This window comes from Myzus persicae, unplaced genomic scaffold (genome assembly GCF_001856785.1).
Source record: "Myzus persicae strain clone G006 unplaced genomic scaffold, MPER_G0061.0, whole genome shotgun sequence".
Lineage (NCBI taxonomy): Eukaryota > Metazoa > Arthropoda > Insecta > Hemiptera > Aphididae > Myzus > Myzus persicae.
The window spans coordinates 52,543-72,886 of record NW_019102121.1 but is presented as its reverse complement, the minus strand read 5'-3'; the positions used below and the strand labels follow the sequence as shown (position 1 = coordinate 72,886).

The following is a 20,344-nucleotide window of genomic DNA, read 5'->3' as shown; positions in this document are numbered from 1 at the left end:
TAAATGATTATTTTCATAAAACTATACAATTTTGAGCAGAATATTATATAATATTTATTATATCAAGAAAATAGATTTTATTCAGCTGCATATTTTAGTTAACTTATTTTTTTTATTGTTTCAAAAATATTGTTATTTAAGGTGTGATTTTTTTACTATTTATTTTTATTTTATTATTATTTATCCTTTTTTAACTCTTACAATTAAACAGTAAGAAAACACTATGCAACTTATGTAAGTGTCAGGTATGTTTTAATAATTTTTCTTTCATTTATTTAAAATTATTTAATTTTAATAACTGGGTTATTTTATATTGTGTTATTAATTTTCAATAAATTATAATAATTATAGTAATTTTCAGTGAAATAGTCTGAACATCTAATTTTATATGTACCTATAATACTACAATTGTTTATATTTTCAATGTATTCAAATATTTGTTAATATTTGTCAAATCTATAATTCACTACTTATAAAATTGATTATTTGGTTATTTTTTTAAATTATGTTACTTCAAAGCTATATATTACCATATTCATATTAATTTATGACATTATAAAATTACAATTTAGCGACAACTTTTCTATTACGCACATACTCAACAGAAAAAATTGAAATTATTAATTATAATACTATACAGATACATTATATATATTTGAATATTGCATAATATATCTAAGTTATTATTCAATATTTGCAACTTCATTTAACAATATTGTAAAGGAAATTTTTTTTGTACCTATAAATTAAAATGTTATGCGAAACTCGTTTTCAACTGTAACTTGTATGCAAGATATTTATAATTTTATAAATCTATTGATATGTTCTTATAAAGTTTAAAAAATAAATGGAATTAAAAATTATAATGTAATAATATATGCTAGTTTGTTCTATCGGCTAACTCAAATGACTCTATAAGTAGTTAATAATTTATTATGTTTGTTGATTATTCTCAACATGGTGTGGCAGAAATCTAATGGTACCCAAATGAGCATCTTGCCAAACAGGGAACCAATCTATGTTTTTGTGTCTATTGTAAGCCATCAAGTGCTGTTCAAAAAAAAAATTATGCAAAAATGTTTTTCATTGGTACTGCGGTAGACTGTAAAAAAGCCCAGAAAAAAATTAATGGAAAAAAATCCATGCGAGTGCCATACATTTGGCAATATGCAATACTATTTTATATTTAAAAAATATTTATTTCGTTGATTAAAATTCAAAAGAAGCCTATTACAATAATATAGATGGGTAACAGATAATAATATTAATCAATGGCCTAGTAGATAGTAATACAAATTCAATGAACATTATCTTGACAAAAATGTGACAAATAAAATACAATAACTATCACAATTTCAACACTCTAAGGCAGTGTTGGTGAGGGGGGGTAGTGATGATGAAGATCATAGATCCCCCTTGACCTTTATTTTCAATGATCTTACAACCATAAATTATATTTTTAATTTTTAAATAGTGCATTTTAAAATTCAGTGATCTCCTCCCATGACAAAATCATTTTTCGCCACCGCTCAAACATTCAAAAATTCAATGGAATATTTACTGTCTAGTCCATGAACCACTTATACTTAAACCTTTAAACCTACAAACTGAATAGTGAATAGTTACGTTAACTATCCATCACAAACTAAGATCTTAGTTCTCTTCTGTCCATAAAAAGGTATTCTAGGCTCATAAACTTCATATTTAATATGACACATCTACCACAATATTCCCATGGTCATTGCATATTTTACAATAAATAAAACAAATTCAACCCGATTACGGGATGTGTGTACAGAACCAGATGAAAGTTAATAAACATAATTTTATAATTTTCATGAAAATAGAAAACATTAGTCTTATTTACAAATAATAAATCTGTACAAACTTATAATTTTTATTATTTGATTATTAGGCAAACACCAAAACACTGAGGACATTTGGCATTAAAAATTTAATTTCTTACAGGTTCAATCTGGATTCCAAATAATCAAAATTATTTTAAAGATGAAGAAAAAGTATGGTCGCTAAATTTATGACATTCATGTCAAACAGGGTACAATAAGAAATAAGTCAACGTTGAAATTATTTATGTCACTCAAACACATTGAATATGTCAGCATACTTGTTACAATAAACTATATGTAATCACAAAAAAAAAAAAAAAATACTTGTTTTCTTACAAATTTTTATTTTGAATTATGAAATTTACTTAGTAAGTATTTCTTAAAACATATTATATTAAAATAAAACTAGTATCAAAATGTATTGTTAACTTATAAAATTTTTTTTCTTTTGGACTTCAACAATTTAAAATGGTTACAAGTATGCACAAAGTTTAAGAATAATGAAAGATATCAGCAATTAAACATATTATTTTTAGTTTAAATAAACCAGATATTAATATTGATATATGTTTAATAATTGCTTTCAATTCAAGTATACAGATATAAATAAAAATAATATTTTATCTCATATACGAACCTAATAAAAAAAAATTTTAACACTATCATTTCTAAATTAATACATAGACAAAAAGATATTATATATTTAATGAAAAGTAGTGTACATTTTCAAATACTAAAAGTAATTTATGAAACACTTCTATTTTTTGATTTAAACTTAAGTAGAAGTGTACGTCGAGCACGATCTCGCTTTGCTTCTATTTCAGCTGGTGTGCAATATCTGGTAGTAGTTGAGGTTGTAGCTTTTTCATTACCACTACTAATGCTAAAACAAACATAAAATACACAATAATAATAATAATAATAAAAATAATAATAATGTAGTAAAATAGTCATCATGTTATTTACCTGGAGTTATTTACTGTCCCAACAACACTGCTGAATTGTTTAGGTTGTTGTATTGATTGTTGCTGCTTGCTAACAATTGACGATGATGAAGTAGATCTGCGCCAAAGTACTGAATTAGAACTTGAACTACTGGTAGAAGCATAGTTGCTTAAAGCTAGAAAAAAATCATATAATAGATATACAGAAATTTATTGAAATTTAACCATCTATATTTTGTTCTATATAGCACCTGGACCATTAAAAGTTGACTCGACACTATTTGGCTTTCATGCTTTATATTTAAACTAAATTTATTTTTACCCTGTATCCAAGTTTTTACCCTAGCTATGTATTTTTTATACAATTTAATATTTATTAATTTATACACTTACAGTGACGGTTGTCAAAGAATATAATTATAAAAGGTATATAAGCATTTTGATAAGCTGACTATTAAATTAAATAAGAACAATGTTTAGAGATATTTTTTAACTATCAATAATTTTTATATTTTTAATTTTATAAGGCTTGCTAAAGAAACAAAAATCTCGACAAAAATAGTATACCTTAAATTAATTAAAGTTCTCAATATATAATATACTGTTAAATGGTACTATAATAATATTCAACAGGCAAAGTTAGCTTGAAGTTAACTAAAATACTAACTAGATGACAAAAATATTTTTAATTTTTATCAAGTTTTTTTTGTAACATGATTTAAGTTATTATTTACATTTTAATTTATGAATCGATTCAAAATCTCTAACAAAAAATATATTACGTTTTGTACTATTTAAATAATAAATATTACCTGGTTTTTTTTCTAATGGTTTGCCAACATTTGTGTTAGGCTGCTTATAACAATTTTGAGTTGCTGATACAGAAGAAGTTTTTTTAGCGTCATTCATAATTTGCTGCTCGATTTCCAAAAAATCAATGCCCATAAAGAACTCATCTTCTTTGGCTAAAGTGTCATCCGACAATGATGACGAGGAATCATCTTTCTTAGAATTAGTAACAGTGCTAATGGCTGAAGATGAGCTATCATTTTCAGATTTGTTCACAGTAGCAGAAGTTAATGTGTGACACTGTGATTTATAATTGCTCTTCGGTTCCTCGCCAAAGAGTTTGCTGTGTACTGGTTTGAACTTTTTGGCAACATGGTGATATACATTATTATTTGTTGTATTATTGGTATCTTTCAATGGGCTTATACCATTAATTGACAAAGAATGTGAGACAATCAATTTTGTAGGTTTATTCAAGGTATTATTAGTATTATTAGCATCAGCAGCTATTTTTTGTTCAATAGCTTGACTACACAACATCATCATCTCATCATCAGCAGAGTCATCCAATAAACAACTAACATTATTATTTTCTGTCAAACTGTTTGCAGAAGCACTAGCCTCCATTTTTGCTTTCATTAACTGTCGATTTTTCTTTTTGGCACCTATGGTAAAATATATTTGGAATTTATAAAATATATTGTTGACTATTCAAAAGTGGAGTTTAAAGAAAAAAAAATATCCTATGCAGACAAAATAAAAAACTTAGTAAAGTGAATGTTACTTACTGAGACAATTCAAAATACATTCGAGATAATTATTCAGCTCTTCCTGTATAGCAGTATTATTTGCATCTGAACAACTCCTCGGAGAAGGTGATTCAGGGTTTGATGAATTACAGTGGTTTGATCTGAAGAAAGATCGATGATGACGTTCAGAAAATAATCTATTTTTTTTATTCCTTCTCGACCTCCTTTCAGAAACTAAATATTAAATCAGAATTAAAATTAAAATTGGGTATAATTCTTAAAAAAAAAATTTTAACACTTATTATTTTAAATTAGATAATATATATTATTCTTACCATAATCATCGTCTTGATAACACACACTGCCATATCCATCGTCCCAACCAATACGCACACCTCCTAAATCATATTCATCAGGAGTTCTTCTATAAATTGGAATAAGATGTGGAAACTTAGGGCTTTCCATTTCGTCTGATTCATCGTCATCACTGTCATAGAACGTGGAACGGACAGGTGTTCTAGGACTGGGCAAGGCTAGTAAACAGAGCAAAATAAGAGACATGTTTATGTTAGATAACAGTAAATTATATTAAAAGACATGACGTCTTTATTTTCCGACGTCAAACACAAAATAGCAAAAACATGGGAATTTTTTGGTATAAACCACTAGTTGTTCGTAGGGGATATGAATAACGAATGTAGAGTGCCAAGATAGTTAATGAGCACCAGGCGAACACAACTTCGTATATTTGTTACACGAGAAATATGTCTGAGCATTGTTTACGTTATTGTTAGTAATTTCGGGTTCACAAGACTGGGTGACAAAAAAAAGGACGTTGGTCTTAATCATGTATTCGGAACATACCTTTAAGCGGACTGGAAGTCGTAGCGTCATATTTTTCGTTTACGTCGCGATGCGATGGCTGCGATTTTTTCGGTGTCTCCATTCTGTTTTTTTTTTGTCGTTAGGAAGTGAGTTACGTGGATACCGAAAAACCACAGTGAACAATACTTTAATAATTATAAAAACAATTGAAACAAGTTTCTATCGGTCAAGTTCAACAGAAAAAAAAATGTCGTTATAACTTTGAACTAATGAGTACTGAAAAAGTAACAAGTAAACAATAATAATAAAAACGTGTTGGATCGAACACGAAAAATTTGAAAACGCGCTATGGCAAAGGCAAATGGCAAAACAATGTGGATTCCAATGGTACGACCGGCTGTCCGTTACAAAACTGGATAAGAAAATGTGTTTGTGAGAGCGGCTCCGCGCTCGTGTGCGTGCAGAAGTCGGTACGCAGTGCAATGTACCACTAACGCTCGTTCACCGATGCGGCGATACGTGACGATGGAACACTCGAAAACGACTAGAGCCTATTCCCAGCCGAGGCGTAATCAGTATCACTACTCTCTATGTATAGTGTATACTAATACTAATCTATGCCAGTGGCGCTACGGCTACTGGCCCACTCACTACGCCTAGTGCATACCTCCATGCGAAGCAAAGGCCGAAGGGTCGTTCATACATTATTCTACGCTTTTCCAGTAGCAAATAGCAATTATCAAGCCTTTTGTTTATCTACATGTTAAAAAGTCTAGTGCACTCTGCAATTGAGTTGGCTAGTAAACTAGCAAAATATTCTAAGGGCCTAGAGTTAGCATTTTAGTGAAGTTAAAATATTTTAACTTTTTTATTCACTAGTTCAAGTCACGTAGATGCTCCACTAGCTCTGTGTATCATGGGTACATTTATATTCAATTTTACTAGTAGCTAGTGATCTTATTTAGATGCTAGGAAATAGCAATCGTGTAGAAATAAATCAGTATCTACTATCTACTATAGTCTATAATATAGCAAGTGCAAGGCCACAGCCTGCTATGCAGCAGCAAAAATGTCGAGGCACACATACAAAAACCACTGTTTATTATTATATGTGAACGCGATAATTTTCGTATGCTCACGAAATTATTACCGTACGCTCACGCGATTATTATTGTACGCTCACGCGATTATTATTGTACACTCGTACGATTTATAATCGTACAATCTGAGGGAAATCGCCAAGGACACTGGATGCGGGAATGCTCGTCGCTCGTCGTCGTCTGCGGCGGGGAGAAGGACAATGACGATACCTCCGCACCGTCCCACCATACCATACAATGACTCTACCATACCATGGGCTTCACGCCTGCAGCCTAAGCCCAGGCTGACGGTCGTGGGATACTGGGATAATATTGAACGACGGCGGCGGCGGCCGAATATTGATGCGCGTCCGCGGCGCATGGCGATAAACCACCGACGCCGTACGCCGCCGCCACCGCCGGTTAGAGGCGGCGCACGCGCCAGACGGCCGCCCGTGATTTATGAGCTTAGCGCGGGAGGCACCAGCCACTAGCCAGTACGATTGGGCGACGACCGACCGAGGTGGTGTTTTGCTTTACCAAGACCGCGCCGGACGGAATCGTTTTACATCTATCGCACACAAAATAAGAGTACTCAATCGGCGGTCCGTATTTAGTACCTAATACCTACCGTACTCATTCTTGCAGGTTACTCATTCTTTACAACTGGACGTCAGTGGTGGTATCGCAGCGGATCGACAGTAAACGTCGTCGTCGTTGTAGGTAATACATTTGTGCAGAAACATTTCGTAGATTTTAAATAATTGATTCGATCGAAAATCTCGTCTATTTTTGTGGCAGTATTCAATACATCGCGATACACACAATGTACTTATTATTATTATTATATGTTATATATTATGTAGGTTTAATTCACGTTCCTTGTGAAGCAAACGACGTGGCTTCAGCACTTTTTAAAATGTTTGTAGGTACTAGGTATCTATCTCTGTATCCCTACCTGTATAATAATATTTCAGAAATATTCGAAAATCTGCCGAACAGGTTGTACAGGTGCGCCGCCGCACGTAACTCGGTCTGCGGTCTAATGTTGTTGTAAAAAATCAAAATATTGCTGCGTTTGTAAGGTCTATCCATGTACATGCTGGGATGGATATAAAACATAATAATAATAATAATAATTAGTAATGACAATGTATTATTTTAGTTTAATCGTTCGGCTTTTCTAGTTCATTTTTTTTACGCTCTTGTTTCTAATTGTATTACGCGACGTGCAAACGCCAAGCACTAATAATAATATGCTGTTGCCTCGTTGTACACACAATATATTATGTACATATTATACGATATAGCCGATATAGGTACCTATGCTATTGTCATTTGCCAATTATACCCAATTGTACGACATCGTTAATTGCATCAAGTCTATAAAAAGTACGACACAATTGGTTAATTTTGTGTAGGTACTACAACTAATGTACTGTACTGTACATAGGGTGTGTCAGTAGATACAAATATACGATCCCAGGTTTTTACAATTGTTGTTAGCTATTACGGTGGTATTATTTGTTCATAAATTGTCGAATCTACCAAATACACCCTGTATACATCATCATCGTAAGTTGCAGATGATATATTATATTATTATTAGTTTTATACGCTTGCGTAAGCACCGGTTTGTGGATGGAATTATTTTCGTATGTTTAATGTTTCTTTTGTTGTTCTTACCGCTCTGTGAAATAACTCGACGGCGGTCGGAATGTGCTATATAGGTAGGCACCAAAAGAATTATTCTAGCGCTACGTGCCGCCGCCTCGTTTAAAAAAAATATCAAATACCTACTCGTTACATAAGCTGTCTTTGTACATTATACAGTGTAAACAAGGGTCTTCAACCCACCTTGTCGTTATTTGAGGCACATTTTAAATGCTTAATTTTAAGCATAGCAGGAATTTTAATAGGTAATTTATAAAACTTATTTTGTTTATTGAGAAGCGGCAGCGAGATTTAAAAAAAATAATAGTGGGCCCGTTGTCTAAAAAGGACTAAAGACCCTGGTGAAGACTGTTGTGAATACCTTTGTACGATGTATTGTAATATTGTATACCTAATATATCACAGGACATAGATCACAGATAACGAGAACGTATAATTTTATTACTCATTAGTTTTTAAGTTGTAACCGTCGTGCAGCGTGTAAGATTGTTCATGACATACGTGTGTCTTGTAAAAATATTATTAACAGCAGATTAGGTTGTGTTTCATATTTTAAGTAATAAAATAATTAATTTTAGATTATTCGAGTTGTATGATGTCGTATGAATGCAGAAAAAAAACTTTACCTATATCTCTACTTTTTCTTCGGAATCCAGATTTCAGATCCTTGGCTTTTTCATTATGATTCATTTATAATATAAACATATCGATACGCCTCCCGAAAATGTTACATACCTATGTTAAAAATATCCGTATTTAATTTTTTCTCGACCAATTATCATAATTTTTTCAGGTTTTTGATCAGCACGACAGCACCCCCGCACAGCTATTAAATTAAAACATTAATTCAATTTATTTAGTATGGACATCTTTTATTTCAATAATAGCATATTAACTACTATATTATATTGTCTGTTTAATATTTAGTATATACCTATTGGAATAATATTTAAATGTTACCTATTTAAATATCAATGCTGATTTCATTTCTTCCGTTCTTTTATTATCCTGAATTATTAATTTTAATTTTTAAACAAACGACTGAATGAGTTACATGGATATAATTTTTTTAATTATAGTTTACAGTTCGTTTGCTCATAATAATTTTACTCTAAGTTAAAATCAAGGTTCAAAATGACGACGACTAAAAATATCTTTGATGGTATAATTATAGAGTTTTTCAAGTAAAATGTTACTTTTTTGTTTACGTAACCATCTATATATAATGTGTATATTGCATATTTTTATATAATATATAATATATATATATATACATACATATAGATAGTTAGGTATATATAAATGCAAAATACCTATTTAACATCAAAGTACCTTGGGTACTCTACCACTGTACCTATACAGGCTACAAGTTACAACTCACTTAACATCGCACCCACATAATAAAAATGTATAAATACATGAGGAATAGACATTATAAATAAATATTTTTTGTAGTTTCACCAGGTCATATTATTATAAAAAATGTTATCTAAATATTTTTTTATTATTTCACTATCAGTTAAGTTTATTCGTCAAACTGTATGGTTTACATATTATTACTATACATATCTGTCTCCGTCTTCTATGCTTATACGGAAACCACAGCGATAAAGCTGCAATCATTAGTCATTATATTATGCAGTAGGCGTCTGTATTTATCACGAACTTCTCTCAATTTGTTTTCGTTTACATTTTTCGTTTTTGTTATCCAGACAACGTATAATGCAACAATAACGTGCAATGTAGGTACTTACAAGCATAGAAGGGTGCGGCGGCGGTAATGGGTCAAGGTTGCTCGACTCCCCCGCCGCCACTACAACCGCTTAAAGTACACCGTACACCTCGCATACCGGCCATATAAAATGGCTGTATCAAGGGACTAATAAGCCACTATAGGGAGATCGGAATCGATCCCTCCAATTATGGCAATGCGGTTTTGATACCGCGAGTACTCGGATCCAGGATTTTATGTTTTTAAGTGAAACGATAGTCTTCCCATTTTATTTATTCCCCCCCCCCCGTCCTCTCCTATTTATATACGAGCTTTTATCTGCAGTAAACTACGTGAATGGAGGGTAGGTATCTATAGAATAATTTTTTAAAAATTAAACACGTATCAATATATCTTTATAGTTTATCCAATCCTAAACTGCTAACATTATGCTCGACCGCTCAAGTCATCAATCTCAGTATTCAAAAAATTATTTATGGCAAAAAAATTTTAAAGGTACTAGGTATCTAATCATTTATTCATTTAAAGTAGGTGCACATTACATACATTTACTTACAATGATATAGTTGTATGCATAAACGTATTATAATATATATTACCATATGATATTCGATATTGATATGTAATAGCTGCAGCATATATAGCGGGAGCTAAATCACGGAGGGGGGATTTTTAAATAACTTATTATTTTATTAATTTTATAGGCTATAACCGCGATTATAAAGTATCACTAATCAAAAAACCAAGGGGGCATCCATACATCTCACTATCTCAGTTTTCTGCCAAAATGTACCCTCCCTTTTCGTCCTGTACTGCAGTATTCTTTAAAATGTATAATTATAGCAACTGAACTTCACAATTTTTATACTTAATTAAATATAATTGTATCTAAATATGTGATTTTGTTACAACAATTATTTCTTATAAGACTAAGTGTGAAAAATAAATAGTTGGCAATAAAATGTTATAAAATATTACAATAATTTAATACAAATTAATATAGCCTTATAATACCTATATAATAATAATTATGATAATAAAATATGCATTCACGAAGAAGTCGAAAATTAAGATTTCATTTTGAAGGGCGAAGACTGTAAAGATAGTAAAATTTGTCAAACTAAAATTAATTTTTATTCAAATAATATAATTTAGGTACTGTTATATTATTTTATTGTCAATTATTTTATTTTATTATTAAAAAAAATATTAATACACACTTGTAGGCAATAGTTTTTATAAAAAAGTCACATTTTTGGATACAATCGTATATTTAATTAAATATTTAAATTGTGAAGTTCTGTTATATTAATTGTATATTTTAAAGAAAACTGTACAGGCCGAGAAAGGAAAGGTAAGTTTTGAGCGAAAAGGGGGCCGCTCGTCCCACCACTACTCTCCTACGCCAATGCATTATAGTTATGTATTATATACTTAAATGTCCATCAGGATCATGATGGTTATAATATGGCTATTGATTAGGTATTTAAAAATAGTTATAATTATAATTTACTTTGGAATAAATGTTATTCATAACTAATAGAACAACGAAATATTTGTTGGCACTAACCAGAACTGAAGTATACAAGTGTTAACCTTCAACTATCATATTACTATATAGCCAGAACAAATGTAATTTTTATGGCGGGGGAAAACAGATACAAAAATTCGGCACAGATTTTTTTACCAAATAAATATTTGTGTAGTATGATTTTGAGGCTCAACCTTCGTTCTTCGAGTGAACATTATACTGAACTATTCATATTCTTAAAACGTGAAATTAAATTTTTGTTCTGTTTGACTACAGAAATATTTAATATTATTAATTCGAATACTAAAATAGTTATTTGTATTTTTAAACTTTTAATAAATTTTTTATTCGTGGGTATCTGTAATCAACCTTATAAGATTACGTTACAGGTTATACGTGATACGTTGGTATATTTTATCTGAAAAGGAGGTCTGCTTTATTTCTATTGGATTTTCTAGTATGGTTTTTAAATTAATGTTATTAGTTATTAAAAACATACATAACATTATAGATTAAAGGATGCTCTCAGATACCAACTTTCTATAATCTCATATAATATTATAACTATAAATTATAAAGTTCTTTTATCTTAAATCTTATAAATTATCTATTTGTATAAAATACGTAAGACCCCAATCTTTTTGACATCCCGATTACAACATTTACATTTTATTACGAACCATGTAAACTAGAAATAATCTTAACAGTTTTCATGAAACAAAATTCCTAATTGAAAATCGTTACTATTCGTTAATCGGTTATATCGTTATCAATTTATCATACAATATCTTATACTGGTATCAGCGGGATTACGATAGTAGTCATATCCTTGTTCTTCTCGTTTTAAGACAGTGCGTCCGCACTGACTGCTGAGTGCCTGAGTCAGAATTTGGAATAATGACTGTACAGTGTACGTCTGTACTATTTATTCGATGACGTTTCCATTATTTATGTATGGATATTAATTACCTACTGAATTACTTAACTGTTTATTTACCAAATAATAATTTAATGATGCTAATTAAAATAATTAAATGGTGACATTTAAACATTTATCAATACGACAATCCATTTTATAATTAAAAAAAAAATCACAAGGTATACATTTAAAAATTACCAATTGAAATTATTTAAATATTTAGTATAAAATATTCTTAATTATTTCTATTAATTAAGAACAGTATAATGTATAAGGTATTTAAAATTGAAAGTATCATAACCAAATGCATTGTATATTTATACAGCTCAAGCAAAAATATAAAAAAAACTACCTCATAAAAAATTCAACCATGCCTGCACCAACAAAATCAAATGCAGCAATGTCACCAGACGGTGGAGCACCACAGCCAGCTGTACCAAAAACTGAACTTCAAGAGCTGCAAATGAAAGCCGGAGAAGTAACAGATGAAGTGAGTTATGTTTACCTTTATTCTTAAGTATATATCATTAGATGTATACCTACCTACTTAAATAAAAAATATTATTTTTTGCCATTTATAACTATAGTCACTTGAAAGTACCAGAAGAATGTTGGCTCTATGTGAAGAGGTAAGATAGTATTTAAATACTATTTAGTATAATATATTTATTATTTAATGAACCTTTATATTAACCATATACCTACTAAAAATATATATTGTGAATTAATCATTATTTTACTATTAATTCTTACTTGTGGTTACTTACAAAATTCAGAAGTTTAAATATTTATAATATAACATTGAATTTAATGCCTAATATACTTAGGCAACAATATTGTTGATTAAATATTTACTATTTTTGAATTTTGTAGTACTGCAATGAAATATTTTAATGATGAACATAACATGTTGAGAGTTGACTAAATTACGAGGGTAATATTATAAATATTGTTCTCGTATTTTCTTTCATTAAATCCGATATTAACATAATCATGAATAAAATTATGTTTATAGGTGTGAGTGTAAAATATAACATATATTATAATTTGTATAATAATAAAGCTACTGGTGCTGCTTACTGCTGCTGCTGCTGCATGTCGGTGTGTGTTTGTCTTGTGCATTATTTGCTTGTTACATTCTCAAATCAAAAATTGATAAGATTCGTTCTTCAATTTTCAAACACATGTGAATTATTTATATAAAAAACAATAATATTCAGTAAAACAAATTCACAAAATGCCAACTCATACAAATACATACTAATATAAAATATGTAAAATAACATTACTTCAACAGTTTCTTGAAACAAACATAATGTAATATATTTTTCAACAAGTATAATACAGTCGAGATTCAATAACTTGGAAGTCTACAAAAAAATAAAACTGTAACACATTTTTGTGAAAATATAAAAACATTTGTGTAAATTCTTTATGAATTGATCAATGTAATATTTAAAATAACTTTATATTTCGTTATTTTAGTATATTTATTATTTTTTTTATCATCTACATTGACTTATTTATTATTTTTAACAAGTATATTTGATTGAAATACTGTTATTAAAAATGTCTTTGGTGTATGATGAAACTTCTACACAACAGTCACTAAAATATTTACAGAAAATAGCGGCTTTTATAATTGTTAAGTGTATAACACTTGACAAGAGTGATAAGTAATTACTATTCTTGTACATTTTATCGGTAATCTGAGTTATTGATACTTGACTGAGACACCTGTATATATATATATATTATAAAATCATTTATTTAGATACTTTATACAGGGTTCTATGATAAACATTGTTGCAAAGATAAATAAAATAATATAAACATTTATTTACAACTTACAAGATATGAAAAAAAAAATTTAGTTGGTATCTACTGAGCTATTTTAAAATGTAATATTTTGTTCCTAATACATTTTTACACAAAACAACAATATTTGATGGTACATATTTATCAAAGTTATAATGTTCATTATAGACTGTTCTATGTATATTTATAAGATAAATAAGTATTAACTTTCCATTTTGGCAAACTATCAATTTGCAAGTATGAATACAAATATAATACAGTAAGAACCAATTTACACACATTATTTTACAGAAATAAACTAATAAAAACTTTTAATTATACACAAGCAAATAAAAAGTATGTGAATATAATTTTAAAATTTCAAATATTATTTAAAAAAATACACACCAGAATTGATGTATACATAAATGAATAGGTTACACTATCTCTCATATAATGTTATTATTATTGGTTTTTTTTCTGTCACACGCACACCACACGATCACCACCACCTACCACCACCATCACTACTACCACTCTTCTACTTTCAAATACTACAATCATAGAGCAAGGAGGCTGGAATAAGGACATTAGTTGCACTCGATGACCAGGGAGGTGAGTTGATGTTCTTGTTGCTGCTGCCGTTGCCGTTACTACGGGATCTTGTCTACTTTTAAAGGACACAATCTCACACACACACACATACATATATATATATATATACATACATTAACATCCATTCATCCAAATATACAGTGTACACATACATATATATCATAATGGTTCACTTCAAAGTGCACGCGCGCTATTCACATTGTGTGTCAACTTGTTTTTATAATTAAGTTATCAAAAAAAAACTTAATGATGATAAAAAATTATGAGCATTACCGGCGGTGGTAATTTTTATCTATCCACCGACCGTGTTTCACTAAGCACTAAAATCACAAACTCACAGATATTAATAAAATTACATAACCAATGAATTTATAACTCTTAATATATATATATATATATTAATGTATATATATCATCAATCACAACATCATTACACAAACACTAAAAGTTATAACACCAATTTATTAAAAGATGGAAGGAAAATGGGCTTTTTTTTTACTCTGTTATAAAAGAAAGGGATCAGTGATTTATTGTAGAGTTCAATACAATGTGTATTTGCTTAATTAAAAATACCTTTTATAATTATGTCTTTCAAGCTTGATTTTAATTATACACGTAATAATTTATATATTTTAATAGCTAATACAGTAATATTTATATTGTTTGGTGATTAATGATTATAGATGGTAATAGACAATAGTATTTTAAAAATGGTCATTTGTTTGTCGCTATTATAAAATTTTTTATATTATTTAATTATTTTGCTTTTATACACTATAAATAATTTTTTCTATTTTATTCTATAATATAAACCTAGCGTTGATGTTTATTATTTTGATTTTTATATTTTATTTGTAGAGTGTAGATGTTGGCACAAAAACCGTAGAAAATTTGCACATACAAGGCGGTAAGACATATGTTGCCTAAGGTTATTTTACTAAATTGCTTTTAATTTGAATCCTCATAAACTGCCCCAATTGTGATGTTATAGTTCTTAGATTAGAGGCGATTAATATTATGATAATATATTTAACTAAAAACTAAAAACATTATTCGGGGATGTATAAACAATAGAATAAATCTAAAATATGAATGTAACTGTATGTAGAAGTATGAACTACAAACCATTTTTTTCATTATTTTGCCACTGTATATTTCTTTTCTTAAGACTTAAATTTAACTCAAATATTTAACGTTTTTCCTCGTTTTGCATAGCATATTATTATAGTAGTAATTAAGTTGTTGTGTTGTTGTTATTGTTGACTTGTTGTTGTTGTATGAACTCGGCATAATTATTTTGTTTATTCATAAACCTTAACTGTTGAATGTTGATTATTATTTGTCCTGTTATACTTAAATAACCTAATCCATATTGTATATCATTTTAATTCAATCGTCTTAGACATAATATTATAAAAACAATAGATAGATAAAAATCCCTGTAGACGTTAAAAATACATTTAATATTTATAGATATTATATATATATATATACATATATATATGCATATATATATGCATATATATTTAGATAGAAGACAATAAATATAAAATATACATCGACACACTATCTTGATCATTACGACAAAGGCTTTGTTGTCGGTGATTATTGTTGTTGTTGTTTTTTTTTTTTTGTGTAGAGCCATGAAGTCGGGATGAAATCTCTAGTGATGTTGGATGAACAAGGGGGTAAGAGCTATGAAATAAAAAAAAAACGAGTTAACAAACAAAGTATAAAAACAATAATATTAATGCTGAAATCTGAGACGCGATAAATGGTATCGAGTTGGATTTTATTATTCTAAAAATGTTTGTAATTTATATATTATTCACATTTATAACTTAATTAATACTTAAATATAGTCAGTGAAATAAAAATAATAAACAATTTTGATTCATGATACATTTTAATAAATAAAGTCAATTCAAATGCCTAATTGAACATTTAATGCTATTTAAATTTCGCTATTAAATGTCATCACTTTATTGAGAATTAAATAGCTTTAATTTAATCTTTTTAGTGGCGTATTGGGACCTATCATAAGGGCATATTTTGAAATTTTTTAAAAATAATTTAGAATTAATGTATCTAAAAGATAATTTTCAAATTATACATAACTTAAAATAACTTAAATTAATCATCCACTTACGCCACTGAGCTACAATTATAACCTATTGATGTCAAAAATTAACGAAACAACAACATAATTTGTACAAAACAAAAAAAAATACTAACTAAATGCGAATCTGAGGAAACGTTTTTTTATGCAAAATTAAAACAATATAATAATTATCAAATAATATGATACTGCCGGTAATGTTCTTTGATATGAGCATTCTATTTTTATTAAGTGATTATTATATATTCATAAATTATAATAATAATTTAAACTTATGATATTCTTTTAATATTTTATTTATGTAAGCATTGCGCGTTTAGTTCAGAGTCTAATTATCACATTTCTAGGAGAATCACTACACACAAAAACAATAATATATACACTTTTGTACAACTCTGTTATTCAAATTAAATATTATTATAAGTAGTGTCTAATATATTTTTTTATTTGTGTGTGTGTGAATATTTCAAAAACCATAGAACAATTGGACAGGATTGAAGAAGGCATGGATCAGATTAATGCTGACATGAAAGAGGCAGAAAAGAACCTTACTGGCATGGAAAAATGTTGTGGAATTTGTGTGCTGCCTTGTAACAAGTATGTGAAAAATTACATTTCATATTTTTATGTACATTGACTTTTATTTGTTTAATAATACCAATGTGTACTTTTACAAGGTCAGCTTCATTTAAAGAAGATGAAGGTACGTGGCGAGGTAATGATGATGGTAAAGTGGTCAACAACCAACCACAGCGTGTAATGGATGAACGTAATGGAATGGGTGCCCAAGGAGGTTATATAGCAAAGTAGGTTTTTTATAGTACTATTTCAAATTATTAAAACCATTTAAAATTATAAACTGCCTACTATCACAAATGCTCTGATTAAGTTATACTGGTCGTACAAGATTCCTTAGAGATTTTCATTATATAACTATATACCTATTTAAATACATTTTTTTGTTTAAAACTTAAAAAAACCACACTACATTTCTCCATTAGTTATAACTTAAAAGTTGTTTTTTTGATTATAAATACCATTTATTCTGATATTATTTCTTTTTTATGGTTAATGGTTGTGGCTATACTAAGATGTTGTTACTATGATTAATAGAATTACAAATGATGCACGGGAAAATGAAATGGAAGAAAATATGGGTCAAGTTAATACTATGATTGGAAATCTTCGTAACATGGCACTGGATATGGGAAGCGAATTGGAGAATCAGAATAGACAAGTTTCACGAATAAACATGAAGGTATTTTTTGGTTTTTATTGTTTGGAGTTTACATTTGATGTATTTGAATATTTGTTTGCCGTTAAGATTTAACTAAATTAGTTTAAAATCAAAATTTCTAATTTGATATAAGTTTGAATAATATTAAAATGTTCCAAACTTAAGAAAAACTATATTTATAATACATTTATGATGTGATATACTGGTATCACACCTGTATAATTTAATTTTTAAATTTCTTTCTTCAACATTTTCCAAACTAATAACATTTTTATGTATATAAATAAATATAAAATAAATTACACAAATTTGTTAATATTTTACTGTACTTTAATTATTTGTTTAGGCTGGATCTAATGAAACAAGAATTTCAGTGGCGAACCAACGAGCACATGAACTGCTCAAGTAATTTAATATGAAAATATGGCTAGGACAACTGCTATTATACTACTACAGCTATTTGTTTTAATTTATTGCTACAGCTATCAGAAATATAACTTTTTTTTATTTGATAATTCTTTAAATTGTATTTATAAAAAAATATATAATTTATTTATCGTGAATTATTGTTATGTATTATTAGAGTTATAAATATTTTACATACATTTTTATGTCTTATTGATTAATATAAAATTAGTTAGTTTAATAATTTTTAGCTTTTTTTTACTATTGTTAATATTGTTTAAGAATAAAAGGCTGGCAGCAAATTTGGTTACAGAGATAAATAGCTGTGTTATGTGGTCCAACAATTACATTTTCATTTACTGTTAAATTTTTTTAGTTTAATCATCGTAATATAATATTACTAGGTTTAAATACAGCAATAATATTTAGAAAGATCCAAAATAACTTGGTAATTCTCATTAAACTTATCAACATTTATATAAACATATAAGTTTTTAAGGTATTGAAACATTTAACCAAATCATAATTATTATTTTTATTATTGATATTTATAAATTTAATATTTATTATTGTTGATTCTTGAAGCAAATATCAAACCATTATTTCATAGAGTGATATAAAATTAATTATAATTTGTGGGAAAAAAGTAATATTTGTTGTCTATTCTCTACATAATATAATACATATTTATACACCAAATTATAAAACAATTGAAATATTTTTTTCGCAAATTTATATTATATAACATTTTTATATACTTTATTACTAAAATAATACATCTAGTATAATATTTATTATTTACATTAGACTGCATAGTAAAAATGCACTTGCGTATTACCATTATAACTATTACCTTAGAAAAGTGCAATACTTATTTTATACTTTTGTTATAGCTCAAAATATTACCACATTGTGCTTAATGTGCATTGTTATTAAAACTAATTCTTAGTTCAATAATTATTGATTTTTGGGTTATTGGTGTGCGCGATTGTTATAACACAGTTATGATATGGTTAAAAACGTTGTTATTTTGTATAAATAATATTTAATTAGATTTAAAACTGTTAGTGTAATTTTTCTTAATAATAAAAGTGATAATAAACTAGACTAAATTTATTTATTTATTTTATTTTGTTTTGTTGTACCTATCAACTAAATTCCATTAAGTTAAATTATTAATTTTAACGACTTTTCTCTTTAACTATTTCGTCTAGAAGATAAATTATTAAAAAATTTCTTATATTTGATGAAAACTGGTCGTTATAACTTTTAAGGATATATATTGGATATAACTATACATTCCTTTATAAAATATATTGATAAACATATCTTCATCTATATGATTTTAATATCTATTAATTCAAATAGACAATAGGTTATACATATTTCAATAACCTGTGTTATTTCTTCAATTATTTATACTGTTACTTTTTTTTAATTATATATATAGAGTGCTGTGTGCTTTTTACGCTCTAATTTCAAAATTTTAGTGTAGGATTAAAGTTAAATATTATAAAAATATTTTTCCCTCGTATTATTTATATTAATTAATAGTAGAAGTCTCCTGCACCAAAGTTGCTTTGTTACATTGTTACACATTAAAATCTTTATTAAAAACTTTTATATTTGTTAGTATCTATTTTATAATTCTTATGTATATTTTAATCATTATTAACAACTTATAATAATAATATATTTAAAAATATTTATTCACGTCTTACACAATAGTCAAGTCATAAAAAAACCCGAATACACCTACTTATACGCTTTGTCAATTAAATTTTACAAAAACCACTTAAAGTTACAAATGAAGGAATTTTGATACATTTGTTTATTAGTTCTGTTAGGAAAATAAAGTTGTTGATACATGTGGTAGAACCTTTTGTTTTTCTAAGAAACTTTTTGTACACTCAAACCTACTATGATAACATCACAGTATAAGTCTTGAATATATAACCATCACATACACAATTTTCTATTGGTGATAGGTATTAATAAATTATAATTTCGTAAATTATGAATAAGTTCATTGCATTAAAGATTAAATATATAGTATTCAGTTCTATTTAAATTGTTGTTGTG

General features: G+C 28.0%; 2 protein-coding genes across 9 annotated transcripts; one reads left to right on the top strand and one right to left on the bottom strand.

The window, feature by feature from the left end:
* Positions 1 to 2,528: 2,528 nt before the first annotated feature.
* Positions 2,529 to 5,637, bottom strand: LOC111031323 (uncharacterized protein DDB_G0271670-like). The gene is made up of 6 exons (XM_022311204.1): positions 5,194 to 5,637; positions 4,665 to 4,862; positions 4,369 to 4,563; positions 3,604 to 4,245; positions 2,814 to 2,967; positions 2,529 to 2,730 (listed from the first exon to the last, which is right to left on the bottom strand). The coding sequence occupies exons 1-6, from the start codon at positions 5,273 to 5,275 to the stop codon at positions 2,592 to 2,594; spliced, it is 1,410 nt and encodes a 469-aa protein (XP_022166896.1). The 5' UTR covers positions 5,276 to 5,637; the 3' UTR covers positions 2,529 to 2,591.
* A 1,080-nt stretch (positions 5,638 to 6,717) lies between these two features.
* On the top strand, positions 6,718 to 18,332 carry LOC111031324 (synaptosomal-associated protein 25). Of its 8 annotated transcripts, none has more exons than XM_022311210.1 (9): positions 6,727 to 6,824; positions 6,882 to 6,952; positions 12,415 to 12,579; positions 12,677 to 12,718; positions 14,453 to 14,501; positions 17,100 to 17,217; positions 17,298 to 17,426; positions 17,734 to 17,878; positions 18,204 to 18,294. In XM_022311210.1, exons 3-9 carry the CDS (start codon positions 12,460 to 12,462, stop codon positions 18,264 to 18,266), a joined length of 666 nt encoding a protein of 221 aa, XP_022166902.1. In that variant the 5' UTR covers positions 6,727 to 6,824; positions 6,882 to 6,952; positions 12,415 to 12,459; the 3' UTR covers positions 18,267 to 18,294. The 8 variants fall into 8 exon arrangements, with proteins under 8 accessions (XP_022166897.1, XP_022166904.1, XP_022166899.1 ...); XM_022311206.1 differs by having other exon boundaries at positions 6,728 to 6,824; positions 6,882 to 6,956; XM_022311205.1 differs by having other exon boundaries at positions 6,718 to 6,956; positions 18,204 to 18,332.
* The last annotated feature ends 2,012 nt before the right edge of the window (positions 18,333 to 20,344 follow it).

What these genes read in the sequence shown, in the direction of transcription:
- LOC111031323 (XM_022311204.1), bottom strand. Translation starts at nt 5,275, where the DNA reads ATGGAGACACCGAAAAAATCGCAGCCATCGCATCGCGACGTAAACGAA. An exon ending in GACTTCCAGTCCGCTTAAAG is followed by an intron (nt 4,863 to 5,193) that starts GTATGTTCCGAA and finishes TCTGTTTACTAG; the next exon opens with CCTTGCCCAGTCCTAGAACA. An exon ending in ATGTATTTTGAATTGTCTCA is followed by an intron (nt 4,246 to 4,368) that starts GTAAGTAACATT and finishes ATTTTACCATAG; the next exon opens with GTGCCAAAAAGAAAAATCGA.
- LOC111031324 (XM_022311205.1), top strand. Translation starts at nt 12,460, where the DNA reads ATGCCTGCACCAACAAAATCAAATGCAGCAATGTCACCAGACGGTGGA. An exon ending in CCGGAGAAGTAACAGATGAA is followed by an intron (nt 12,580 to 12,676) that starts GTGAGTTATGTT and finishes TTATAACTATAG; the next exon opens with TCACTTGAAAGTACCAGAAG. An exon ending in TGTTGGCTCTATGTGAAGAG is followed by an intron (nt 12,719 to 14,452) that starts GTAAGATAGTAT and finishes CTACAATCATAG; the next exon opens with AGCAAGGAGGCTGGAATAAG.